Source organism: Myxine glutinosa, chromosome 5 (genome assembly GCF_964187855.1).
Source record: "Myxine glutinosa chromosome 5, kmMyxGlut1.1, whole genome shotgun sequence".
Classification (NCBI taxonomy): Eukaryota; Metazoa; Chordata; class Myxini; order Myxiniformes; family Myxinidae; genus Myxine; species Myxine glutinosa.
In genome coordinates, this window is record NC_136265.1 from 176,751,053 (window position 1) to 176,778,441 (window position 27,389).

At 46.7% G+C, this 27,389-nt stretch overlaps 1 protein-coding gene across 4 annotated transcripts; it reads right to left on the reverse strand.

Moving 5' to 3' along the window:
• MPHOSPH6 (M-phase phosphoprotein 6) lies at nt 1–27,389 on the reverse strand. Of its 4 annotated transcripts, none has more exons than XR_013623630.1 (6): nt 27,204–27,347; nt 25,541–25,653; nt 21,046–21,136; nt 20,775–20,875; nt 2,794–3,534; nt 1–2,159 (listed from the first exon to the last, which is right to left on the reverse strand). XR_013623630.1 is itself a non-coding variant. In XM_078779118.1 (5 exons), the coding sequence occupies exons 1-5, from the start codon at nt 27,264–27,266 to the stop codon at nt 3,345–3,347; spliced, it is 558 nt and encodes a 185-aa protein (XP_078635244.1). In that variant the 5' UTR covers nt 27,267–27,389; the 3' UTR covers nt 1–3,344. The 4 variants fall into 4 exon arrangements, 1 of the variants encoding a protein (XP_078635244.1); XR_013623629.1 differs by having other exon boundaries at nt 1–2,106; nt 2,746–3,534; XR_013623628.1 differs by having other exon boundaries at nt 1–2,007; nt 2,651–3,534.

Here is a 27,389-nt window from a genome sequence, read left to right on the forward strand (position 1 = left end):
AATGGTTTGTGCCGAAACACGTTTATTGTAATTTTAACGAACTTTGTGTACAAATTGAGACGACAGTTCCGTTTATAAAGGATGACGAACTACACATCCAAGGTGTGGCACAAAGATGAAAAGGTAACCAAACACCTAACCTATAATTACACACCTTCCGTTGAACCTTTCCAATCATTTACATCTCTTTCATGAACCTTCTTAGAATCTTCTTCATCCAATTCTTTGTACAGATATGGTCTTCTGTGACGTCATCGTCACGAGGAAACAATAGGTAGCAATAGAATAAAGATTTGTCGTTCAGATAACCCGCAAAGCTTGCTGGGAACGCAAAACAACCGGTTATAAATGTTTGGCAGATTGAGCGAAACCCTGAAGAATGTCCATCAGTATGACGAGGTGTCACGTGATTTACATTCTGCGTAATCACGAGGTTGGAGATTGCAAAGATGTGACGTCATTTTTAAACCACGACAAGGGAAGTTGTGTTGAAAGCATCTACGAGGTTGACTTGATGGAGTACTGCTCTCTACTATGGACTAGCTCCCCAGCCACACACCTGGCACCCCAGCCACACACCTGGCACCCCAGCCACACACCTGGCGCCCCAGCCACACACCTGGCTCCACAGCCACACACCTGGCTCCCCAGCAACACACCTGGCTCCCCAGCCACACACCTGGCTCCCCAGCCACACACCTGGCTCCCTAACCACACACCTGGCTCCCCAACCACACACCTGGCTCCCCAGCCACACACCTGGCTCCCCAGCCACACACCTGTCTCCTCAGCCACACACCTTGCTCAGATTGATACCGTGGAACCGAAGGCCTTCAAGATTACCTTTTCCGTGTTCAACTGCCTCTTTTCTGGTGTTGCACCCTCTGCTCTCTCCCTCCCCCTCCCCCAAAGGTTTATTCAGGGTGCATGTGGTACATCACGTGGTACACCATCTGCCCCCTTTGGTTAAACTCCCAGGATCTCTGCTCACCTCCACTCATTTATTCCTCTTTCTTTCCACCTGTGGAACCAAATCACATGTGGAACCACATCCTCTTCCATCGTATTCTTCCCTCCAGGTTTACAAGACGGCTGTTCACCACTATCACAGATCATCCCCAATACAAAACCATGATCTTTTCTACCCACGTTAACCTGCCACCACCACCAAAGTACTCGTTTTTCCAGGTTTCCCCTCCACTCCTGTGGTTGACATTTTGCGGCTATATCCATCTTGTTCTCCTCATTTCCCCCCACATCCATTTATCCCTTAAAAGCCCCCTCAATTTTTCACTCATCTCTTGCTGTTCCCCACCACCTTCTCTTTCTACTGCTATTTTACATCCTGATCCCTTCTTTGTTCTAGCTCTTCCATGAGCCTCGACTCTGTACTAAAAATCTTCCTAGAATTCACCAAATGTCTGTCTGTCTGTTCCCAGGTACCGCAAAAACGGCTGAACCGATCGCAACAAAATTTTGGGTGGGTAATCCTGAGACCCCCTGGAGTAAAATAGGCTATATTGTTTTTCCATTTTTCCCCCAATTTTTCCAAACCCCCTGGAGTAAAATAGGCTATATTGTTTTTCCATTTTTTCCCCAATTTTTCCAAACCCCCTGGAGTAAAATAGGCTATATTGTTTTTCCATTTTTTCCCAATTTTTCCAAACCCCCTGGAGTAAAATGGGCTATATTGTTTTTCCATTTTTTTCAAATTTTCCATTTTTTCCAATTTCCAATTTTTCCAAACCCCCTGGAGTAAAATGGGCTATATTGTTTTTCCTTTTTTTTTCAAATTTTCCAATTTCCAATTTTTCCAAACCTCCTGGAGTAAAATAGGCTATATTGTTTTTCCATTTTTCCCAATTTCCAATTTTTCCAAACCCCCTGGAGTAAAATAGGCTATATTGTTTTTCCAATTTTTTCCAAATTTTCCAGTTATTCAAACACGATGGAATAATATTTACCGATATGAACAGTGATGTGGCTTTTATTGAAATTCTACAAATACTGTTTAGATTTTGATGATTTGCGTGTGATATGATTTAATGGATGTTTACATGAATTGTTTAAAAAAAATTTTTAAAGCTTCAATTTCTGATATTTTGCCTTTTCATTTGGGCCTCCCAATTGAAGCCCCGCCCATAGGGCGGGTACCGTTGCTAGTCTTACTATAATTCACCAAATGTCCGTCTGGCTGTCTGTCTGTCTGTCTGTCTGTCTGTTAGAAGGTACCGTAAAAACTGCTGAACCGATCGCAAAGATATTTTGGGTGGATAATCCTGGGATCTCCAGGAGTAAAATAGGCAATTTAGTTTTCCAAATTTCAGCTTTAGTCTCCAGCATTCTCAGGTTTGGACTCCCGCATAACATTCGCGTTCGCATGACGTTCATTGTTCTCATTGTGACGATGTTGTTTTCCCGGGTGCCGCACAAACGGCTGCACCGATCGAACTCGGTGACCTCGGACAAAGACCTTTTATAACGACACGGGTTGAATCCCTGCTTGAGAGAATTCTAAACCATTTCAACTGAAGGAAACACATATCGGGAGTACATACGACATAGCGATTGTGAACACGATTCACGATCACAATTCACGATCATAGTGTATCAATCACTGTGGGACATTTGGTGAATTATAGTAAGATACTGTTTAGATTTTGATGATTTGCGTGTGATATGATTTAACGGATATTTATATGAATCGTTTAAAATAAAAAAACCCTTCAATTTCTGATATTTTGCCTTTTCATTTGGGCTTCCCAATTGAAGCCCCGCCCTTAGGGCGGGTACCGTTGCTAGTAATAATAATGTGAGGGCCCAAACATAAAACAAGCAAATCATTATTTTTCGACTTTTGATCGACGAAGTTTGAGGCACCAAAAGAAAGAAAAGGGAAATCCGCAAATTGACGTTGGTGCAGGTGAAGACTACCTGAGAAAACCTCCATTTGGGCAGAGAGTTCAGTGAACTAAAATCGGCGTCCGTGGTTCGAACAGCACGGAAGGAGCAACAAATTCACAAAAACGCCGAAACACCACAATCGGGGTTGCGGAGAGACCGGGGAGTTACCGCCCTGGATCGAGGAAGGCCAAATGAGGGAGGCTTTGGAATTGGAGAGCCATCGCGTTGCTACACGAGGACGTTACGAGGTCAAAGGACAAATTGCCTTAAAGGGTGGATAAAAACAAAACAAAATCTCTTAATTCATTCAAGTTGTGATTATTTAAATTAAAACAATAAATAAAATAACGAGAATGGTCTCCGACGTGCAAAACGAGTGGTTGTTTACAATTGTATCCGATCTGTACAAACGGATGGAACTAGATTGGAAAATTCGAATTCTAATCGTCAGTTGGTCGAAGAAACTTTTTTTGGGTTGGCCCAAGATGCGACTTGCTCCTCGATTCACTGCCAACACCGTCGTCCTCTTCTTCTTCATCATCATCGTCGTTGTCGTCTTCATCCGGTTTACAGGATCGCTGTCGCTTCTTCTTAAATTTCCTCCCAATCGTTTCCACCACAGACTGGTACCTGGGGAGCAAATCATGGCACGGGGAGACTTTGTGATGGGCACATGGCAGATTGAGAAACACTTTCTTATATTTAACGGAAAAAAGTTAAAAACAAGTAAATCAAATCGGCACCACCCATCCCATGCAAGAGTCACAGCAACGCCCGGGTGCTGAAAACACACAAACCTTCGGTGGCACAAACAGGAAGATGGAAAGGGAGAAATAAAAGCGGGAATAGAAAGAGGAAGTTGAAAACAAGCAAAAGCAGAAACATTAAAAAGCAGAATTGAAGAAAAGGCCAACAAAGGTTAACTAGAACGCCCCTCAGTAGTGCGCATACTCCCGCCGTGGGTGGCCGCTGCTGATCCCGATCTTCCAATAGTAAAAAATCCTTCAAAAAATTCCCGGATCCGGAATAATATCCTGAGCATCACGAAAAACTAATCAATTCTTCCTTATCCCAAGGGCAACCATCCCACCAACTTTCATCCAAATCCGTTCAGAACTTTTCCAGATATCTTGTGTACACGTACACACACACACACGTACACACACACACGTACACACACACACGTACACACACACACGTACACACGTACACACACACACACACACACACACACACACACACACACACACACACACACACACACACACACACACACACACACACACACTCTCGAATGCATTACTCCCTGGCGGAAGTAACAAAGGTCAGCGAATGTGCATTACATCCTCTGCACGTCAATACACAAAAGTGGGTTCACCAAAGAGAAGACGAGAGGTAATGAAGGAGAGGTAATGAAGAGGAGAGGTAATGAAGAGGAGAGGTAATGAAGAGGAGAGGTAATGAAGAGGAGAGGTAATGAAGAGGAGAGGTAATGAAGGAGAGGTAATGAAGAGGAGAGGTAATGAAGAGGAGAGGTAATGAAGGAGAGGTAATGAAGAGGAGAGGTAATGGAGAGGAGAAGTAATGAAGAGGAGAGATAATGAAGAGGAGAGGTAATGAAGAGGAGAGGTAATGAAGAGGCGAGGTAATGGAGAGGAGAAGTAATGAAGAGGAGAGGTAATGAAGAGGAGAGGTAATGAAGAGGAGAGGTAATGAAGAGGAGAGGTAATGGAGAGGAGAAGTAATGAAGGAGAGGTAATGAAGAGGAGAGGTAATGAAGAGGAGAGGTAATGAAGAGGAGAGGTAATGGAGAGGAGAAGTAATGAAGAGGAGAGGTAATGAAGAGGAGAGGTAATGGAGAGGAGAGGTAATGGAGAGGAGAGGTAATGAAGAGGAGAGGTAATGAAGAGGAGAGGTAATGAAGAGGAGAGGTAATGAAGAGGAGAGGGAATGAAGAGGAGAGGTAATGAAGAGGAGAGGTAATGAAGAGGAGAGGTAATGAAGAGGAGAGGTAATGAAGAGGAGAGGGAATGAAGAGGAGAGGGAATGAAGAGGAGAGGTAATGAAGAGGAGAGGTAATGAAGGAGAGGTAATGAAGAGGAGACGAAATGAAGAGGAGAGGTAATGAAGAGGAGAGGTAATGAAGAGGAGAGGTAATGAAGGAGACGTAATGAAGAGGAGAGGTAATGAATAGGAGAGGTAATGAAGGAGAGGTAATGAAGGAGAGGTAATGAAGGAGAGGTAATGAAGAGGAGAGGTAATGAAGAGGAGAGGGAATGAAGAGGAGAGGTAATGAAGAGGAGAGGTAATGAAGAGGAGAGGTAATGAATGAGAGGTAATGAAGGAGAGGTAATGAAGAGGAGAGGTAATGAAGAGGAGAGGTAATGAAGAGGAGAGGTAATGAAGAGGAGAGGTAATGAAGAGGAGAGGTAATGAAGAGGAGAGGTAATGAAGAGGAGAGGTAATGAAGAGGAGAGGGAATGAAGGGGAGAGGTAATGAAGAGGAGAGGTAATGAAGGAGAGGTAATGAAGGAGAGGTAATGAATAGGAGAGGTAATGAAGGAGAGGTAATGAAGAGGAGAGGTAATGAAGAGGAGAGGTAATGAAGAGGAGAGGTAATGAAGAGGAGAGGTAATGAAGAGGAGAGGTAATGAAGCAGAGGGAATGAAGAGGAGAGGTAATGAAGAGGAGAGGTAATGAAGGAGAGGTAATGAAGAGGAGAGGTAATGAAGAGGAGAGGTAATGAAGAGGAGAGGTAATGAAGAGGAGAGGTAATGAAGAGGAGAGGTAATGAAGAGGAGAGGTAATGAAGAGGAGAGGTAATGAAGGAGAGGTAACGAAGGAGAGGTAATGAAGAGGAGAGGTAATGAAGAGGAGAGGAAATGAAGGAGAGGCAATGAAGAGGAGAGGTAATGAAGGAGAGGTAATGAAGAGGAGAGGTAATGAAGGAGAGGTAATGAAGAGGAGAGGTAATGAAGAGGAGAGGTAATGAAGAGGAGAGGTAATGAAGGAGAGGTAATGAAGGAGAGGTAATGAAGGAGAGGTAATGAAGGAGAGGTAATGAAGGAGAGAGGTAATGAAGGAGAGGTAATGAAGGAGAGGTAATGAAGGAGAGGTAATGAAGGAGAGGTAATGAAGGAGAGGTAATGAAGAGGACAGGTAATGAGGAGAGGTAATGAAGAGGAGAGGTAATGAAGAGGAGAGGTAATGAAGAGGAGAGGTAATGAAGAGGAGAGGTAATGAAGAAGAGGTAATGAAGAGGAGAGGTAATGAAGGAGAGGTAATGAAGAGGAGACGAAATGAAGAGGAGAGGTAATGAAGAGGAGAGGTAATGAAGAAGAGGTAATGAAGAGGAGAGGTAATGAAGGAGAGGTAATGAAGAGGAGAGGTAATGAAGAGGAGAGGGAATGAAGAGGAGAGGTAATGGAGAGGAGAGGTAATGAAGAGGAGAGGGAATGAAGAGGAGAGGTAATGAAGAGGAGAGGTAATGAAGAGGAGAGGTAATGAAGGAGAGGTAATGAAGAGCAGAGGTAATGAAGAGGAGAGGTAATGAAGGAGAGGTAATGAAGGAGAGGTAATGAAGGAGAGGTAAAGAAGGAGAGGTAATGAAGGAGAGGTAATGAAGGAGAGGTAATGGATGAGGACAGGTAATGAAGGAGAGTTAATGAAGAGGTGAGGTAATGAAGGAGAGGTAATGAAGGAGAGGTAATGGAGAGGACAGGTAATGAAGGAGAGGTAATGAAGAGGAGAGGTAATGAAGGAGAGGTAATGAAGGAGAGGTAATGGAGAGGACAGGTAAAGAAGGAGAGGTAATGAAGAGGAGAGGTAATGGAGAGGAGAGGTAATGGAGAGGAGAGGTAATGGAGAGGAGAGGTAATGGAGAGGAGAGGTAATGGAGAGGAGAGGTAATGGAGAGGAGAGGTAATGGAGAGGAGAGCTAATGGAGAGGAGAGCTAATGGAGAGGAGAGGTAATGGAAGGAGAGGTAATGGAGAGGAGAGGTAATGGAGAGGAGAGGTAATGGAGAGAAGAGGTAATGGAGAGGAGAGGTAATGAAGAGGAGAGGTAATGAAGAGGAGAGGTAATGAAGGAGAGGTAATGGAGAGGAGAGGTAATGAAGGAGAGGTAATGGAGAGGAGAGGTAATGAAGGAGAGGTAATGAAGAGGAGAGGTAATGAAGAGGAGAGGTAATGAAGAGGAGAGGTAATGAAGAGGAGAGGGAATGAAGAGGAGAGGTAATGAAGAGGAGAGGTAATGAAGGAGAGGAGGTAATGAAGAGGAGAGGTAATGAAGGAGAGGTAATGAAGAGGAGAGGTAATGAAGAGGAGAGGTAATGAAGAGGAGAGGTAAAGAAGAGGAGAGTAATGAAGAGAGGTAATGAAGAGGAGAGGTAATGAAGAGGAGAGGTAATGAAGGAGAGGTAATGAAGGAGAGGTAATGAAGGAGAGGTAATGAAGGAGAGGTAATGAAGAGGAGAGGTAATGAAGAGGAGAGGTAATGAGGAGAGGTAATGAATAGGAGAGGTAATGAAGGAGAGGTAATGAAGTAGAGGTAATGAAGTAGAGGTAATGAAGTAGAGGTAATGAAGAGGAGAGGGAATGAAGATGAGAGGTAATGAAGAGGAGAGGTAATGAAGGGGAGAGGTAATGAAGAGGAGAGGTAATGAAGAGGAGAGGTAATGAAGAGGAGAGGTAATGAAGAGGAGAGGTAATGAAGAGGAGAGGTAATGAGGAGAGGTAATGAAGGTAATGAAGAGGAGAGGTAATGAAGAGGAGAGGTAATGAAGGAGAGGCAATGAAGGAGAGGTAATGAAGGAGAGGTAATGAAGAGAGGAATGAAGAGGAGAGGTAATGAAGAGGAGAGGTAATGAAGGAGAGGTAATGAAGAGGAGAAGTAATGAAGAGGAGAGGTAATGAAGGAGAGGTAATGAAGAGAGGGAATGAAGAGGAGAGGTAATGAAGAGGAGAGGTAATGAAGGAGAGGTAATGAAGAGGAGAAGTAATGAAGAGGAGAGGTAATGAAGGAGAGGTAATGAAGGAGAGGTAATGAAGGAGAGGTAATGGAGAGGAGAGGTAATGAAGAGAGGTAATGAAGGAGAGGTAATGAAGGAGAGGTAATGAAGGAGAGGTAATGAAGGAGAGGTAATGAAGGAGAGGTAATGGAGAGGAGAGGAATGAAGAGGAGAGGGAATGAGGAGAGGTAATGAAAAGGAGAGGTAATGAAGAGGAGAGGTAATGAAGAGGAGAGGTAATGAAGAGGAGAGGTAATGAGAGGAGAGGTAATGAAGAGGAGAGGTAATGAAGGAGAGGTAATGAAGGAGAGGTAATGAAGAGGAGAGGTAATGAAGGAGAGGTAATGAAGAGGAGAGGTAATGAAGAGGAGAGGTAATGAAGAGGAGAGGTAATGAAGAGAGAGGTAATGAAGGAGAGGTAATGAAGAGGAGAGGTAATGAAGGAGAGGTAATGAAGGAGAGGTAATGAAGGAGAGGTAATGAAGAGGAGAGGTAATGAAGAGGAGAGGTAATGAAGAGGAGAGGTAATGAAGAGGAGAGGTAATGAAGAGGAGAGGTAATGAAGAGGAGAGGTAATGGAGAGGAGAGGTAATGAAGAGGAGAGGTAATGAAGGAGAGGTAATGAAGAGGAGAGGTAATGAAGAGGAGAGGTAATGAAGAGGAGAGGTAATGAAGAGGAGAGGTAATGAAGGAGAGGTAATGAAGGAGAGGTAATGAAGGAGAGGTAATGAAGAGGAGAGGTAATGAAGAGGAGAGGTAATGAAGAGGAGAGGTAATGAAGAGGAGAGGTAATGAAGAGGAGAGGTAATGAAGAGGAGAGGTAATGAAGAGGAGAGGTAATGGAGAGGATAATTTTTCAGTTTGAAAAGAAACGGCAGCGGGCTGGAAAAACATCGGTTGAGAAATGAGGTGAAGGGGCGATGGTGTTGGCAGGGAGAAGGAGAAAGATAACAGAAAGCTAACGGAAGTAGGTTGCACAGAACGTGCACACAGGTAACAAGTGCACAGAATGAAAGGTTGAAAATTCGACGACGCTGCATCTCAAGGGTCAAGACCAAAATAAAAAGTTCAGCCAATGGATGAAATTATTGATTTTACTCTGCGTGGTCCAAACGACCTTCCTGCGATGCCGAAGAGCCAGATCATGGAGCCGTGCCAGGTCATGGATGAGAAGAGCTCGGCTTGAGGTGCGAGCAACACATGCGCACACGAGTAAACACGACCCCATCATTCCGGGACTCCAACCCCTTACCTTGCAGGCTCGACTCTGGCCTATGTACGGCCATGTTACCGAGAAGGTGAACATTCTTGAGATTTTTCCCAATTGTTCCACTGACTGAAGCGAAAAAGGGTGACGTCACAAGGTGGCATCATCGGCACACACAGAACAAGAAGTGACGTCACTACCCCCCCCCCCCCCCCCCCCCCATATGAGCATACGTGTGTTTGAAACCCCCATGAAGTTTTCGTCTCGTGCCAAAACATGTAAAGGAAAAAGTTTGGAGTTGTTCTTTCCTTCACGGTGGGCTTCTCCGGAAAGTTTCTGCCAAAGAGCCAAATGGTAACCAGGAATGAAACAAAGTAAATGTAGCTATCATTCCTGAAGTCAAAGCTTGCCCATCCCCGGCCTCTCGACTCGCTCCAGGCAACAGAGGCCATGAGCCAACGGCGGTTATACCGCAGCAAGGGCTTGGCACGAGGTCAGCCAAGGGACTGGGAAGATCAAAAGAAAGAAAGCCGTAAATGATGTGATCATCCTCATGGAAACACCCCGTCATTTCGATGTATAATCGGGAATTTTAAATGTGAATTATTTCCGACCTAGTTCATTTTAAACAGCCCGTACCTGCACGAGCACCGATGTGATGTTACACGGTGCTGGGGGGTGAACCAGGGATAACTCAATCGATGCACCTCCCAACACAGCACAGGCCGCACCGATGTGGGTGCTTTGGTTTGTTAGTAAAAATGTTCATTGGGTTTCAGGCAAATCGCTTCACAATGAAATGAGCCGCGACCTCGCTATGGTCACCGTATGCTCCGTATGCATCAGCCATGTTCGTAAAGCACAACCTGCAGGGACTCGTTTTGTAACCACATTCACATTCATCACTCGCCCACAATTACGTGTCATCACCTGCAGTTTCCATCATTTAGCAAGAGGAAAATAAAAATAAAAATGAGAACAGAGCAGGACTGGGTGGGGGATGGAGTAAATTAGGAGCTATGGATGCTGGTGGCTTATTGAGGAATGTGTGCTCCTCATCCGCCCGACTCATAATACTCTCCCGTCGATAACTTTCCCTCCCCAACTCGGAATCCTCAGCCCCGTAAATAACCCTCCAACTCCCCTCCCTACTGGTAATCCCCTGCACCGCCAATAACCTCTCGACTCGGAAATAATCTGCCCTATCAATAATCGACCGGCTCAAAATCACCCGCCACAACGATAACCTCCCAACTCAAATCATCTGCCCACTTAATAACCACCTGACTTAAAATCATCCACCCCGTCGATAACCACCTGACTCACAATCATCCGCCCTGTCGATAAACACCCGACTCGCAATCATCCGCCCCATTGATAACCACCTGACTCACAATCATCTGCCCCATTGATAACCACCCGACTCACAATCATCCACCCCGTTGATAACCACCTGACTCGCAATCATCCGCCCCATTGATAACCACCTGACTCACAATCATCTGCCCCATTGATAACCACCCGACTCACAATCATCCGCCCCGTTGATAACCAACTGACTCACAATCATCCGCCCCATTGATAACCACCTGACTCACAATCATCCGCCCCATTGATAACCACATGACTTGCAATCATCCGCCCCATTGATAACCACCCGACTCACAATCATCCACCATGTCAATAACCTCCCAACTCATAAATCATCTGCCATATCAATAAACGCCTGACCCACAATCATCCGCCTCGTCAATAACTGCCCAACTCCCAATCATCTGCCCCGTTGATAACCACCTGACTCACAATCATCCGCCCCGTTGATAACCACCTGACTCACAATCATCCGCCCCGTTGATAACCACATGACTTGCAATCATCCGCCCCATTGATAAGCACCTGACTCACAATCATCTGCCCCGTCGATAACCACCTGACTCACAATCATCCGCCCTGTCGATAAACACCCGACTCGCAATCATCCGCCCCATTGATAACCACCTGACTCACAATCATCTGCCCCATTGATAACCACCCGACTCACAATCATCCACCCCGTTGATAACCACCTGACTCACAATCATCCGCCCCATTGATAACCACTTGACTCACAATCATCCACCTGACTCACAATCATCCGCCCTGTCAATAACCTCCCAACTCATAAATCATCCACCCAATCAATAACCTCCCGACTCAAAATCATCAGCCCCGTCAATAACGGCCCAAATCCCAATCATCCGCCCCATCGACAACCACCTGACTCACAATCATCCACCCCGTTGATAACCACCTGACTCACAATCATCCACCCCGTTGATAACCACCTGACTCACAAACATCCGCCCTGTCAATAACCTCCAAACTCATAAATCATCCACCCAATCAATAACCTCCCAACTCCCAATCAACGTGGAAGGAATGTATGGAGACAAAAGGTCTGAAGGTGAATATCGGAAAGACGAAGGTGATGGCAAGTGGTAAAGCATGTGGTGAGGTGGAAAGAACTGGGAAGTGGCCCTGTGCTGTGTGTAGGAAGGGTGTCGGAGTGAACTCCATTCAATGTACAATGTGCGCTGAGTGGGTTCATCAAAAATGTAGTGGTCTGAGAGGGTCATTAACCAGTGCGGCAGCTACATTCAAGTGTAAGGTGTGCACAGAGGGAGCTGCAGATGGAGGAGATGTTGAGTTGGATCTTGGAGACGGCGTGAAGCTGGAAGGTGTGAAAACATTTTGCTACCTCGGAGACATGCTGAATGGAGAAGGTGGATCAGACTCGGCAACGGTTGCTCGAGTGAGATGTGCATGGAAGAAGTTTCGGGAACTGAGTGGCGTGCTGATGATGAGGGGAGTGTCGTTGAAGCTGAAGGGAAAGGTGTATGCTGCATGTGTGAGAAGTGTTATGATTTATGGGAGCGAGACATGGGTAATGAACGTAGAGCAGCAACGAAGGTTGGAAAGGGTGGAAATGCGAATGGTTCGACGGATGTGCGGAGTATCGTTGAGAGACAGGAAGACAAATGATGAATTGCGAAAGATGATGGGAATAGAGCCTGTGATTGATGCTGTGAAGAGGAACAGGTTGAGATGGTTTGGTCATGTGTTGAGGAAGGATGAAAGTGACTGGTTGAGAAGAGTGATGGAAATGAATGTAGAAGGAAGCAGAGGATGGGGAAGACCGAGAAAGACTTGGCTAAAGATGGTGGAAGAAGAAATGCGGGCAAGGGGGTTAACAAGGAGAGATGCAGAAAATAGGGCAAAATGGAGAAGATTGTCATGGGGACCGCAAGGCTAACCCCCGCTCTAGCAGGGAAAATGGCCTTTTAAAATGCATGTTGTTGTTGTTGTTGTCCCAATCATCTACCCTGTCAATAACTGCCCGTTTCAATCATCCTCCCCATCAATAACCACCTGACTCATAATTCTCGCTCTGTCGATAACCGCCCACGTCAATCATCCTCCCCGTTGATAACCTCTCGACTAAAAAAAATCAGACAAAAAAAAAACATTTTTAGTAACCACCCCAATGATAACTGAATGAATGAATGAATGAATGATTGATCGTTTTAAGGCCATTTTCCCCGCTAGAGCGGGGGTTAGCCTTGCGGGCCCCATAACTATCATGGTTCCCTGTTTGAGGCAATGTTTTTATGGCCGGATGCCCTTCCTGACGCCAACCCTTAGTCGCCTCTTACGATGCGCAGGGATACATCAACAACAACAACAACAACATGCATTTTAAAGGCCATTTTCCATGCTAGAGCGGGGGTTAGCCTTGCGGTCCCCATGACAATCTTCTCCATTTTGCCCTATTTTCTGCATCTCTCCTTGTTAACCCCCTTGCCCGCACCTCTTCTTCCACCATCTTTAGCCAAGTCTTTCTTGGTCTTCCACATCCTCTACTTCCTTCTACATTCATTTCCATCACTCTTCTCAACCAGTCACTTTCATCCTTCCTCAACACATGACCAAACCATCTCAACCTGTTCCTCTTCACAGCATCAATCACAGGCTCTATTCCAATCATCTTTCGCAATTCATCATTTGTCTTTCTCTCTCTCTCAACGATACTCCGCACATCCGTCGAACCATTCGCATTTCCACCCTTTCCAACCTTCGTTGCTGCTCCACGTTCATTACCCATGTCTCGCTCCCATAAATCATAACACTTCTCACACATGCAGCATACACCTTTCCCTTCAGCTTCAACGACACTCCCCTCATCAGCATGCCACTCCATTCCCGAAACTGGCCTTAAAATGCATGTTGTTGTGTTGTTGTATCCAAGATCCAACTCAACATTTCCTCCATCTGCAGCTCCCTCTGTGCACACCTTACATTTGAATGTAGCTGCCACACTGGTTAATGACCCTCTCAGACCACTACATTTTTGATGAACCCACTCAGCGCACATTGTACATTGAATGGAGTTCACTCCGACCCTTCCTGCACACAGCATATGGCCACTTCCCAGTTCTTTCCACCTCACCACATGCTTTACCACTTGCCATCACCTTCGTCTTTCCGATATTCACCTTCAGACTTTTTGTCTCCATACATTCCTTCCACTTGTTCATCTTTTCCTTCAGTCCATTCATACTTTCCGCAATCAACACCAGATCATCTGCATACAAAACTCCCACGGTAAACCCTCCTTTACGTTCTGAGCCAGCACCTCCATCACAGCTACAAATAGTAGTTGACTTAGTACCGACCCCTGATGCACTCCCACCTTCACCTCAAACTCACCACTGTTCCCGTCCTTAGTCCTTACAACTGTGCGTGCTCTTTTGTACATTGCCATCACTACTCTGATCAACCATTCCTCCACTCCTAACTTCCTCAATGCCCATGTCAATACTTTGCGTGGAACCCTATTGAATGCTTTCTCCAGATCAAAAAACCCAAGAAACAACTTCTTCCTCTTCTCCATGTACTTCTCCTGCAACTGCCTCACAATGAAAATCGCGTCTGTCGTTCCTCTTACTGGCATAAATCCAAACTGCATTTCGTCGATCTTCACTTTCTTCCTTATCCTCCTCTCCAACACCCTTTCCAATACCTTCATTCCATGCTCCAATACCTTTATCGCTCGGTATGAGCCACACTCCAGAGGGTCACCTTTCCCCTTGTGTAGAGGGACGAGGGTACTCAGTTCCCAATCCACTGGAATGCGGCCTTCCTTTCACCACCAGATTACAGATCTCTGCCATTCTCTTCACACTCCAACTTCCTGCTGCCTTCAACATATCTCCCACAACTCCCGTCGGCCCTCCCGCTTTTCTACTCTTCATTGCTTTTATCGCTTCCTCAACTTCCTTCTCAGTTATCTTCTCTGCCGGTCCTAAAACTGGGTTACTCTCTATGTTGCCATCCCATTCATTCTCTGCATTCAAAAGCATTTCCATATATCTTTTCCATCTTCCTTTAATTCCATCTGGGTCGACAACGATTTGTCCCACTTCATCCTTCAAGCAACTCACCCCCATCACATCACACCTCTCTTTCGCTATCTGCTTTGCAATCCTGAATACTGCTCTCTGACCCTCTTCCGAATCCAAGCGTTCTCCGAACATTTTCCTACATGCCTCCTGCGCCTTTGCTACCTCTTTCTTTGCAGCCTTCTTGGCTGCCTTATAACTTTCATGCTCTGCTGTTTCTGCTCCCGTACCCTTCGCCTTCTGCCACTCCTTGAACTTCTTCCTCTTCTCGTCAATCCTCTTTCCAACTTCATCAACCCACCACCATGTTTCCGAGTGCCTCGGTGGTCCTTTTGTCCATCCACATACCTCACCAACGGCTCCAAACAGACTAGCTTTCATTGACATCCAGCCACTTTCAAGCTCAACCACATCATCCTCTGCCCTCCTCAGCCTCTCTTTTAATGCCTCCCTTACTGTCACCTCTTTCAACCTCCACACCTTCATTCTCGGTTGGTATTTCACCCGCCGAGCTCTCCTCGCACCTTTCACCCTTATGTCGCAGACAACCAAGTGGTGCTGTGAAACAGCCTCCTCCCCCGGGATCACCTTTGTGTCCCGGAGGTGCCCCCATCTCGCCTACGCACCATCAGGTCGTCAACGGTTGTCGTCGACCCACCTGACGTGTATGTAACAAGCTTATTATCCTCTTTCTGGAACTGAGTATTACAAATCAACAAATCAGCTCCATCAGCAAACTCCAAAATCCTTTCACCTTCTCCATTTCTCACACTAAATCCGTAACCCCCATGAACTCCCTCAAAACCATCCATACTCCTTCCCACATGTCCATTTAGGTCTCCTCCTACCACAACAACTTCCTCATCTTTCACGTTTTCCATCAGCTTCTCTATCGCACACCAGAACCTGTCCTTCTCTTCATCGCTCCGACCAACCTGCGGAGCATATCCCGAGATGACGTTCACCAAGAGCTTTCCAATCATCATTTTCACCATCATCAACCTATCACTCACTCCCGACACACTCACCACACTGTTTACAAACTCCTCAGAAAACAGGACACCAACACCATTCACGCCCTCCAGACACCCTTGCCACATAAACTTGTATTTCTGTCCCTACCTACCCTTCACCATTCTCACACCACTTCCCTTCCATCTCGTCTCTTGCACACAACATATGTCCACTCTTCTTCTGACCAATACTTCCACCACTTCTCCTGATCTCCCTGTCATTGTCCCTACATTCCATGTCCCAAACCTCAGAAACCGATCTCCACTTCGGGCTGTACCCTGCCCATATGTAGTTGTAATTGTCATGGTTCTCTTTTTGAGGCAATGTTTTTTTTATGGCCGGATGCCCTTCCTGACGCCAACCCTCTTAGTCGTCTCTTACGACACGCAGGGATACGGTGTACCTATTCTAATCCAGAGTACACACTGGGAAACGTTTAAAACATGGAAATTCTGGGGGGGCGTGGGGGAGGGGGGGAGGGCGGCGTCAGCATCACGACTGCGGTTTAAACATACTAGGGCATTGCCCGTACTATATCTATATCTAAAATTATATCCCCCCCCTCTATTTACATGAAATGGTTTGGTCCAAAGCGAACGGCTTCCGGAGTTTGGTAAAGAAATCGCCATCGCGTGCACAAACGCGCAGGAAAGCGAATGAATCGCAAATTCGTTTTTATTAGTTTTAAAACATAGTTTAACGCCAACATAGTTTGCAAACGTGAAATAAATGAATACGCTCTCAAATGTGCCATCCGAGGCAGAGTGTGTCCGCCACGTTCGGCACACGCGATAGTTCGCTGCTCTCTGATTGGTTGAATCGTTTTTTGGACATAGCTCGGTAAGTAATTGTCCGATTAATATGAAACCTTGAAAAGGCACATCCTCGGGTCCCCAGCAATATACCTGGCAAGTTAAAAGTATATCGGACCCGTGGTTGTCGAGAAACAGCGGTCACAGACACACAGACAGACACACAGAGATTGCTGGAATTATAGATAGATTTAAATAATATTTAAATAAAACCATGAAAAATAATCTGGGAAAAGTCTCTAAGTGAGGACGTGGATTTGAGAAAGAAGGAGCAAAGGTGGCAGAACAAGCGTTACGCCTAGGTCCCCCGTCGGTGAAGTGATGTGAGTTGACAAAGTGGAAGATGCAGAAAACATGCTATGATATGATATTTCGCTCACAAGGTTCAGACATACATGGAGGCGGCCATCTTGGATTTTGACGGGGCGACCCAATTTTCAATAGCGTTCTTCCTTGTGCCAAGATACACCCAAACACCAGATTAGAAGTTGGTACTTTGCTTATTTTTCAAGATATTACGCTCAAGTTTCAGACATATATATGGTGGTGGCCATCTTGAATTTTGACGTGGCGACCCAATTTACAATAGCGTTCTTCCTTATGCCCAGTTTTACAACATAGAGAGTGACCCAGTTTTAGGACCAGCAGAGAAGATAACTGAGAAGGAAGTTGAGGAAGCGATAAAAGCAATGAAGGGTAGAAAAGCGGGAGGGCCGACGGGAGTTGTGGGAGATATGTTGAAGGCAGCAGGAAGTTGGGGTGTGAAGAGAATGACAGAGATCTGTAATCTGGTGGTGAAAGAAGGCCGCATTCCAGTGGATTGGGAACTTAGTACCCTCGTCCCTCTATACAAGGGGAAAGGTGACCCTCTGGAGTGTGGCTCGTACCGAGCGATAAAGTTATTGGAGCATGGAATGAAGGTATTGGAAAGGGTGTTGGAGAGGAGGATAAGGAAGAAAGTGAAGATCGACGAAAGGCAGTTTGGATTTATGCCAGGAAGAGGAACGACAGATGTGCTTTTCATTGTGAGGCAGTTGCAGGAGAAGTACATGGAGAAGAGGAAGAAGTTGTTTCTTGGGTTTGTTGATCTGGAGAAAGCATTTGATCGGGTTCCACGCAAAGTATTGACATGGGCATTGAGGAAGTTCGGAGTGGAGGAATGGTTGATCAGAGTAGTGATGGCAATGTACAAAAGAGCGCGCACAGCTGTAAGGACGAAGGACGGGAACAGTGGTGAGTTTGAGGTGAAGGTGGGAGTGCATCAGGGGTCGGTACTAAGTCCACTACTATTTGTAGCTGTGATGGAGGTGCTGGCTCAGAATGTAAAGGAGGGTTTACCGTGGGAGTTGTTGTATGCAGATGATCTGGTGTTGATTGCGGAAAGTATGGATGGACTGAAGGAAAAGATGAACACATGGAAGGAATGTATGGAGACAAAAGATCTGAAGGTGAATATCGGAAAGACGAAGGTGATGGCAAGTGGTAAAGCATGTGGTGAGGTGGAAAGAACTGGGAAGTGGCCCTGTGCTGTGTGTAGGAAGGGTGTCGGAGTGAACTCCATTCAGTGTACAATGTGCGCTGAGTGGGTTCATCAAAAATGTCGTGGTCTGAGAGGGTCATTAACCAGTGTGGCAGCTACATTCAAATGTAAGGTGTGCACAGAGGGAGCTGCAGATGGAGGAAATGTTGAGTTGGATCTTGGAGACGGCATGAAGCTGGAAGGTGTGAAAACATTTTGCTACCTCGGAGACATGCTGAATGGAGAAGGTGGATCAGACTCGGCAACGGTTGCTCGAGTGAGATGTGCATGGAAGAAGTTTCGGGAATTGAGTGGCGTGCTGATGATGAGGGGAGTGTCGTTGAAGCTGAAGGGAAAGGTGTATGCTGCATGTGTGAGAAGTGTTATGATTTATGGGAGCGAGACATGGGTAATGAACGTAGAGCAGCAACGAAGGTTGGAAAGGGTGGAAATGCGAATGGTTCGACGGATGTGCGGAGTATCGTTGAGAGAGAGGAAGACAAATGATGAATTGCGAAAGATGATGGGAATAGAGCCTGTGATTGATGCTGTGAAGAGGAACAGGTTGAGATGGATTGGTCATGTGTTGAGGAAGGATGAAAGTGACTGGTTGAGAAGAGTGATGGAAATGAATGTAGAAGGAAGTAGAAGACGGGGAAGACCGAGAAAGACTTGGCCAAAGATGGTGGAAGAAGAAATGCGGGCAAGGGGATTAACAAGGAGAGATGCAGAAAATAGGGCAAAATGGAGAAGATTGTCATGGGGACCGCAAGGCTAACCCCCACTCTAGCAGGGAAAATGGCCTTTAAAATGCATGTTGTTGTTGTTGTTGTTCTTCCTTATGCCGAGATACACCCACACACCAAATTAGAAGTTGGGATTTCGCTTATTTTTCAAGATATTCATCTCACAAGGTTCAGACATACATGGCGGCGGCCATCTTGGATTTTGACGTGGCGACCCAATTTTAAACAGCGTTCTTCCTTGTGCCTAGATACACCCACACACCAAATTAGAAGTTGGTACTTCGCTTAGTTTTCAAGATATTCATCTCACAAGGTTCAGACATACATGGCGGCGGCCATCTTGGATTTTGACGTGGCGACCCAATTTTCAATAGCGTTCTTCCTTATGCCTAGATACACCCAGACACCAGATTAGAAGTTGGTACTTCGCTTATTTTTCAAGATATTCATCTCACAAGGTTAAGACATACATGGCATCAGACATACATGGCGGCGGCCATCTTGGATTTTGACGTGGGTTGCACCCACACACCAAATTCGAATGCGGTCCTTCGCTTACGCACGCACGCACGCCCGCACACACGCACGCACGGACGGACGGAGGGGAAAGCCATAGTCCCCCTTTCGCTACGCTGTGCGACGGGGGACAAAAACGAGATATAGGGGGTGGGGCACAAGTCGAGACGAGGAGGAGAGCGAACAAGCGCGTGTCTGGGAGGAGAGAAAGAATTAATAAAGAATTTTTTGTTTGTTGTTTATTTGTTTGTTTCGTTTTTAAAACGTTGGACAAAGAGTAAGGTGTTCGTGGGAGGGAGAAAAGAAAATCAAAGAAACAAGCAAATACTATGAAGGAAGGAACTTACATTCACAAAATACTGACGGGGGGAGGGGGGGCAGGGAGGGGGAGGGGGGGAGAGATGTCCTTCTCCCCATGCTGTGCGAACAAAAAACGACTAATTACACACAAATTTGCAATAATTACAAAACCAAAACTAAGTAGAAATACACAATAACACATACACAATAAAATAACCAGTGGAAATTTGACAAAGACACGAATGGGAAAATACTGATGATGCGCAGGGATACGGTGTACCTATTTCTAAATCGGGGTACACACCGTGATCATTCATCCCAGCAAGCTGGTACTCAATTTGCCGACCTCGGAAGGATGACAGGCTGAGTCAACCCCCCTGGCGTTAATTCAGCGATCGATCCGGATTCGAACCCAGGATCCTAGGATCCCAAGCCGGCACCCTAACCGCTAAGCCAACACCAGGTTTCAATCATCCTCCCCATCAATAACCACCCGACTCATAATTCTCGCTCTGTCGATAACCGCCCACCTCAATCATACTCCCCGTTGATAACCTCTCGACTAATAAAAATCCCAAAAAAAAAACATTTTTAGCAACCACCCCAATGATAACTCCTTCACTAATAATCTCCACCCAATTCACGACCGTCCTACTCAATCATTCGCCCTGTCCATAACTACCCACCTTCCTCATCCACCCTGTTGATAACCTCCCGACTCATAATCACCGCCACATTGATAACCACATAGCCCATAATCAACCACCCCGTTGATAACCGCCATCCCCCATCCCAAGTCATAATGTCACAGCCCCAGCCCCCCCCCCCCCCCCCCTAATCACCAACAACGTGAAGATTCCCGATTGTGGTGCCAGAACAGAAGACCTAACCCTAACCATTACAAACATCCTCAAACGCTTTTAAAGTCAAATCATCTTTTCCCCATTTTCTTTCCCACTCCACTCCACTCCACTCCACTCTCCCCCCTTCCCAGGAGAGGGAAGAGAATGTGCAGAGACTTCAGGGAATGCCAGCAATGCCAGACGATTGTCACATTTATACAAACAAAGGCAGAGACAGTCGAGGCGCGATTCCCGATAGAGAGAGAGTAAGCTGTGCAGAACCTCCTGCGCGATGCACTTTTGAACCTGTGGAATGCTGGGTCGGCGGTTCCGAGAATCCGTCTGTGCTGCGCTCGAATGTTAAGCCGAGCTCATCGGAACGGGACAGGCGTAGCGATTACAGTACATTCTCAAATAGACACGTGTCCCACACTGCCCTGTCCTCCACCATCCCCATCAAACTCACCTCCGCGCCATTTCTGCATCAGAGATGTCCTTCTCATTGTCCTCGTCATCCTCTTCTTCAGACACAATTTCTTGTGTAGTGTTCAGCCTTTTGCAGAGTTGCTGCCCTCAGACAGAAATAGACAAAGAGAGCCGATTCAACTTCACCATGTTAGTTTGATACAACCGGCCACTTCTGACCACCGTTAGCGGCAAATCTATACTTCAACCGCACCATGCAGCGAGACATTAATGGTGGTAAAACGAGGAATGTTTGAAAATATTCTCCATACCTCTATTTCAGGGTTGAAACCGTGGAAAGACATTCGGCCAAACAGCAACTGCTCACAGGTGGCAAAACTCACATTCTCCACACACAGGGTCCTGAAGAAACAAGCAGCGTTGATTACACATCAACGCACCATCCATACGGGACATGCATGTAGGTTCTGCATCTAGACTTATTCTGGTATCAAACACCAATCTTGGATACAAAACAGCTTGTGCTAATGAGCGTTTCTTCACCTTCACCCCAACAGGTAACTCGAGCAATGCGACCGTGTCGCCAATATGCCTCTGCATATTCCCACAACGGTTGATGCCCTCGTTCACTATCCTAAAAATAAACAAGTTTGATTTAAATCCTTTCAGCTGTTTTCAAGTATCACATTTTCACAATCCATGACAGGTTTCACATCGATCGGTGAAGCGGTTTCAGAGAAGGGATTTTAAAAAATATCGGCTTTCAAGCTAACTAGGGCATTGCCCGTACGTGGGTGCCCGTTCCTTGCCAATGCCCGTACTATATATATATCTAAAATTATATCCCCCCCCCCTCTATTTACATGAAATGGTTTGGTCCATTCGCAACGACCACAGAACCCCCCCCCCCCTCTATTTACATGAATGGTTTGGTCCATTCGCAACGGCAAAGCGAACGGCGAACGGCTAAATCGCCATAGCTCGGTAAGTACTTGTCCGATTAATTTCAAACCTTGAAAAGGCACATCCTCGGGTCCCCAGCAATATACCTGGCAAGTTTCAAGTATATCGGACCGGTAGTTGTCGAGAAACAGCGGTCACAGACAAACGTACAGACGTACAGACGTACAAACGTACAGAGATTACTGGAATTATAGATAGACTAGGGCATGCCCGTACTATATATAAGCTAGGACGTGCCCGTACGTGGGTGCCCGTTCCTTGCAAAAAAAAAAAAACTGCAAAAAAAAAAAAAACTGCAAAAAAAAAAAAAACTGCAAAAAAAAAACAATGGTTTGGTCCATTCGCAACGACCACAGAACCCCCCCCCCCTCTATTTACATGAATGGTTTGGTCCATTCGCAAAGCCAAAGCGAACGACCACAGAACCCCCCCCCTCTATTTACATGAATGGTTTGGTCCATTCGCAAAGCCAAAGCGAACGACCACAGAACCCCCCCCCCCCCTCTATTTACATGAATGGTTTGGTCCATTCGCAACGGCAAAGCGAACGGCGAACGGCTAAATCGCCATAGCTCGGTAAGTACTTGTCCGATTAATTTCAAACCTTGAAAAGGCACATCCTCGGGTCCCCAGCAATATACCTGGCAAGTTTCAAGTATATCGGACCGGTAGTTGTCGAGAAACAGCGGTCACAGACAAACGTACAGACGTACAGACGTACAAACGTACAGAGATTACTGGAATTATAGATAGACTAGGGCATGCCCGTACTATATCTATATCTAAAATTATATCCCCCCCCCTCTATTTACATGAAATGGTTTGGTCCAAAGCGAACGGCTTGCGAGTGGTGACAATCCCCCCCCCTCTATTTACATGCAATGGTTTGGTCCAAAGCGAACGGCTTCCGGAGTTTGGTAAAGAAATCGCCATCGCGTGCACAAACGCGCAGGAAAGCGAATGAATCGCAAATTCGTTTTTATTAGTTGTAAAACATAGTTTAACGCCAACATAGTTTGCAAACGTGAAATAAATGAATACGCTCTCAAATGTGCCATCCGAGGCAGAGTGTGCCCGCCACGTTCGGCACACGCGATCGTTCGCTGCTCTCTGATTGGTTGAATCGTTTTTTGGACATAGCTCGGTAAGTAATTGTCCGATTAATATGAAACCTTGAAAAGGCACATCCTCGGGTCCCCAGCAATATACCTGGCAAGTTAAAAGTATATCGGACCCGTGGTTGTCGAGAAACAGCGGTCACAGACAGACAAACGTACAAACGTACAGACAGAGATTACTGGAATTATAGATAGATATGGCTGCCATACCACATGACGTATGACCTTAAAAATGTACACTCTGCATATGTATGGGTAGGGGATCACGTTTGTGAAGATTCGTGTTGATCGGATAAGGTTCGTTTTCTATCCAACATTGCTGCCAAACCACGTAATCTACGACATCATCATTTTCAAACTATATGCAACAATGGTGTTCGAATTTATTTGTAAAATGTCGCATCAATAGGGTGAGCGGTTTCAGCGAAATAATTTTTTAATTATTTGCTTTTAATCCAATATGGCTGCCATACCACGTGACCTATGATGTCACAAGTATCATAAAAACATTCTGCATGGATGTCATTCCTACCCTGAAAGTTTTGTCTCAATCGGACATGTGGTTGCTGAGAAAAACGAGGTTTAGCCCGTACGGACGGATGGACAGACAACCCGAAAACATCAAGGATCTACAGCAGCACGGTACAAATATGGCCCAGAAATGGAGAAGAGAAAAAAAATAAAAAAAATAAAAGAATTGGACAACATTCCTGAACCTTTCAAACTTGTCTTCCTCCTCTAAAACCAGTTGGCACCTTGTTAAGTCTGTCTCTGGAGTATGTCCTCTTCCCATCCCTCCCTCTTCAAATGGCACCAGGGCAGACTCCGCACGTGAAAAGGCCGAATGCCTCAATTCTGTTTGCTTCCAAATCTTGTGTCCCAAACCCGCACTCTCTGCACCAATACTTCCCTGTCGTACTCAACTGTTCCTGGATTCTGTGTCTTTTGCACCTGAGAATATGGAGAAGGTTCTTTCAACCCTCGACTGGACTGGACAGCATCAGCTCTCGTGGCCGAAAAACCTGGTCTTGCTGCTATTTCTTGCACATCCTCTCTCTGTCCTTTTCACGTTGGCATTTGTGCAACGTCATCTTAAATCTGCTTGGAAATCCACCAACATCACTATTACATAAAAAAGGAGCAAAAACGGATCCTCTCATCTACAGACCAATCAGCTGACTTCCAATAATCAGCAAGGCCATGGAATCCATCATCGCAGCCGATATGACATCCTTCCATTTCTCCAACAACCTCATCTCAGATCATCAATTCGGATTCAGACTTAGTCACACGACCTTGGACACGCTGCTTCTACTCACCCAACAATGGATGGAGGCCCTCAATGTCAGACATGAGATCTGGACCGTCTCTATGGACATAGCTTGAGCTTTTGATGCAGTCTGGCATCCCGCCTTCCTCTCCAAACTCTCCGCCTAGGCCCTAGGGCATCCAAGGCCAACTCCACACGTGGCTTACTGACTTCCTCTACTCTCGTGGCCAACGTGTGGCTCTAAACAGAATTCTTTCATCGCCTCTCCCTGTCAAGGCCGGAGTGCCGCAGGTCAGCATTCTGGCCCCAGTCCTATTCATGATCTTCATAAATGATCTCCTCAACTATCTCGAAAATTCCCCTTATCCATTTGCTGAGGACTCCACCCTCTGCCGTGACATCCCTCATCCTTCAGACAGGCCCGCAGCCTCTTTCTTCTCTTCAGAGTTAAAAAAAAATCACAAGCTGGTCAAACAGTTGTAATTTGTGTTTCAATTCTGAGAAGTCCCACACACAATCTCTCTCCGAAAGGACTGCCTGGCAAACCCTCCGATCTACTTTCTTAACAATCCTCTTGAGGAAGTTCAGTCATTCAATCTCCTGGGTGTCACCATCAGCCATGACCTTTCTTGGGCAAATCATAGTTCAAAAGTTGGCTTCCAAAGCCAGCAGCTGACAAGGCATCCTCCGTCATACAAAGTCCTTCCTTGGCGTTGTCACACCTGAACTCCGATCCACTTCCAAGCCTTTCACCCGCAGCTTGATGTAGTACTGCTCTCCTCCCTGGGCTGGCTCCCTTGCCTCACACCTTGTTCAGCTTGGCGTTGTGGAAACCAAGGCCTTCAAGATTATTGGAATCTCCAGCGATGAAGCCGAGTCTGTGGGCACATCACTTCGTTATCACAGACAGGTCGTTGGTCTCGCTGCCTCCTTTCTGGTCTTGCAACTTCTGCTCTTTCCAAACCACCCCATGCCCTCCTTTCAAATTTCCAGTCTTCCCTCCTGAGAGTTTCCTTCTCTATCCATCTTTTCCACCCCATGCATCCTCTCCTGCCCACCATTCCTCCCCACACCCATCGTTTGTCCAAGTCTACCTCCAATTGTTGTTCAACCCCGCTGTTGTTTTCCCCTCTCTCTCTACTGTTCTTTGTGTTCTGGTGTGTCCTGATCCATTCAGTACAAGACCTCTTCCACAAGCCTTCACGATGTATACAAAACAAACAACCTATTCGTGTAAAATAGGATAACATTCCTGAACTTAGTGAGTTAATCCCTAACAGATTTACTCTCCTGTGCCGAGGGTAGAACACGACACCACACCGAGTTAATATTGCAAACCAAGGTGTATGCACTCGTCCATTGATTCGACAAATGGCGGACAAGTCGGTGATGACCAATTCCCTCCGATCAAAGCTTAAAGCTCCACATGACACGCAAAGAGAAACGATTTCTCACTCGTTTTTCGCAAGTTCTGGAAGATCCAGGTACCAGTGTTCATCACTGATGATGCGTCGCTCACGCTGCTCCAAGTTCTGTTTGGCTTCCTCCGTCAAGTATCGTTGCATAAACTGATGAAGGGAGAAAAGGGACGTTCTCAGGTGGGGCTTGAACACACTAGATCCGTGTTCAGTTTAACCATGAAACCACAATTGTATGACCTTAGCTGCCCAATAAAATAAGAAAAAAACATACATGTCCAAAGGGGAGGGTAATTTAAAATACTTGCACGTCTTGGTCAAGTTGATGTTATCTGATCCCCCCGCCCCCCAAGCACGCCCACCGATAGGCAGATGACCACCCCATCCTCTCCAACTCAAGTAGGTAGATGATACCCCCTCCTACCCCCACACACCCAAATATAGGCATATGAACACCATCACCCAATCCCCTCCTCCTGTTAGGCAGATGACAATCCCCATCCCCTCTGATTGGTGGGTGAAGGGGGATCATCTGCCTATGTTCTTCTTTCATAAGCAGCACAAGGCTGTGGGATGGCTATGCCGCTGATGCAGTGCCCTCTGTAGGTCAGAGCAAAAGTTCGTCATTTGTTCAGGGTGTCAGCAATAGCTCGCCCACTCTTCATAAAGGACATCGTGGGAACATTAACGTCCACCAATTAATACCGGTAGCCGGGAACCCACTAACGTCCAGATAGGCGACACCCCACCCCTCAGATAGGCGACACCCCACCCCTCAGATAGGCGACACCCCACCCCTCAGATAAGCGACACCCCACCCCTCAGATAGGCGACACCCCAACCCTCAGATAGGCGACACCCCGCCCCTCAGATAGGCGACACCCCGCCCCTCAGATAGGCGACACCCCGCCCCTCAGATAGGCGACACCCCGCCCCTCAGATAGGCGACACCCCGCCCCTCAGATAGGCGACACCCCGCCCCTCAGATAGGCGACACCCCACCCCTCAGATAGGCGACACCCCACCCCTCAGATAGGCGACACCCCACCCCTCAGATAGGCGACACCCCACCCCTCAGATAGGCGACACCCCACCCCTCAGATAGGCGACACCCCACCCCTCAGATAGGCGACACCCCACCCCTCAGATAGGCGACACCCCACCCCTCAGATAGGCGACACCCCACCCCTCAGATAGGCGACACCCCACCCCTCAGATAGGCGACACCCCACCCCTCAGATAGGCGACACCCCGCCCCTCAGATAGGCGACACCCCGCCCCTCAGATAGGCGACACCCCACCCCTCAGATAGGCGACACCCCACCCCTCAGATGGGCCAACCCCCTTCCACTCCCTTCGAATGGGCCAATGCCCCTCCCCTATAGTATAATATGCCAAACCGCCTCCCCTCCCCTGAATGAGACAAAGCAAACCCCCTCCCCTCTAATGGGCCAACTCCCCTCCCCTATAATCATAATATGCCAAACCGCCTCCCCTCCCCTGAATGAGACAAAGCAAACCCCCTCCCCTCTAATGGGCCAACTCCCCTCCCCTATAATCATAATGTGCCAAACCCCCTCCCCTCCCCTCGAATGAGCCAACCCCCCTTCCCACAGCCCGGCTTGTGTGATCCTTCAGTTTACCCGCTATTCCCCACTGGTACAAACCAATTCCTAAGAGTTGCCGGACCCAAGGCACACCTTCATTTTCAAGAGGTTATTGGACAACCTCATCTTGCGTCTGCTTGAAGTTGAACTCGCCATCTTCACCCTTCTTACCGAACAGTGGAACACCGAACACTTCAAATGTCAACCGCCATCCGTATCTCGCTCCTTCCGGTTCCTAATCCGAAACACCGCGCAGTCATCTCAAACATCAATAAAACT

What these genes read in the sequence shown, in the direction of transcription:
- MPHOSPH6 (XM_078779118.1), bottom strand. Translation starts at nt 27,266, where the DNA reads ATGGCGAGTTCAACTTCAAGCAGACGCAAGATGAGGTTGTCCAATAAC. An exon ending in ATAACCTCTTGAAAATGAAG is followed by an intron (nt 25,654 to 27,203) that starts GTGTGCCTTGGG and finishes TCCCTTCATCAG; the next exon opens with TTTATGCAACGATACTTGAC. An exon ending in CCAGAACTTGCGAAAAACGA is followed by an intron (nt 21,137 to 25,540) that starts GTGAGAAATCGT and finishes TTGTTTCTTCAG; the next exon opens with GACCCTGTGTGTGGAGAATG.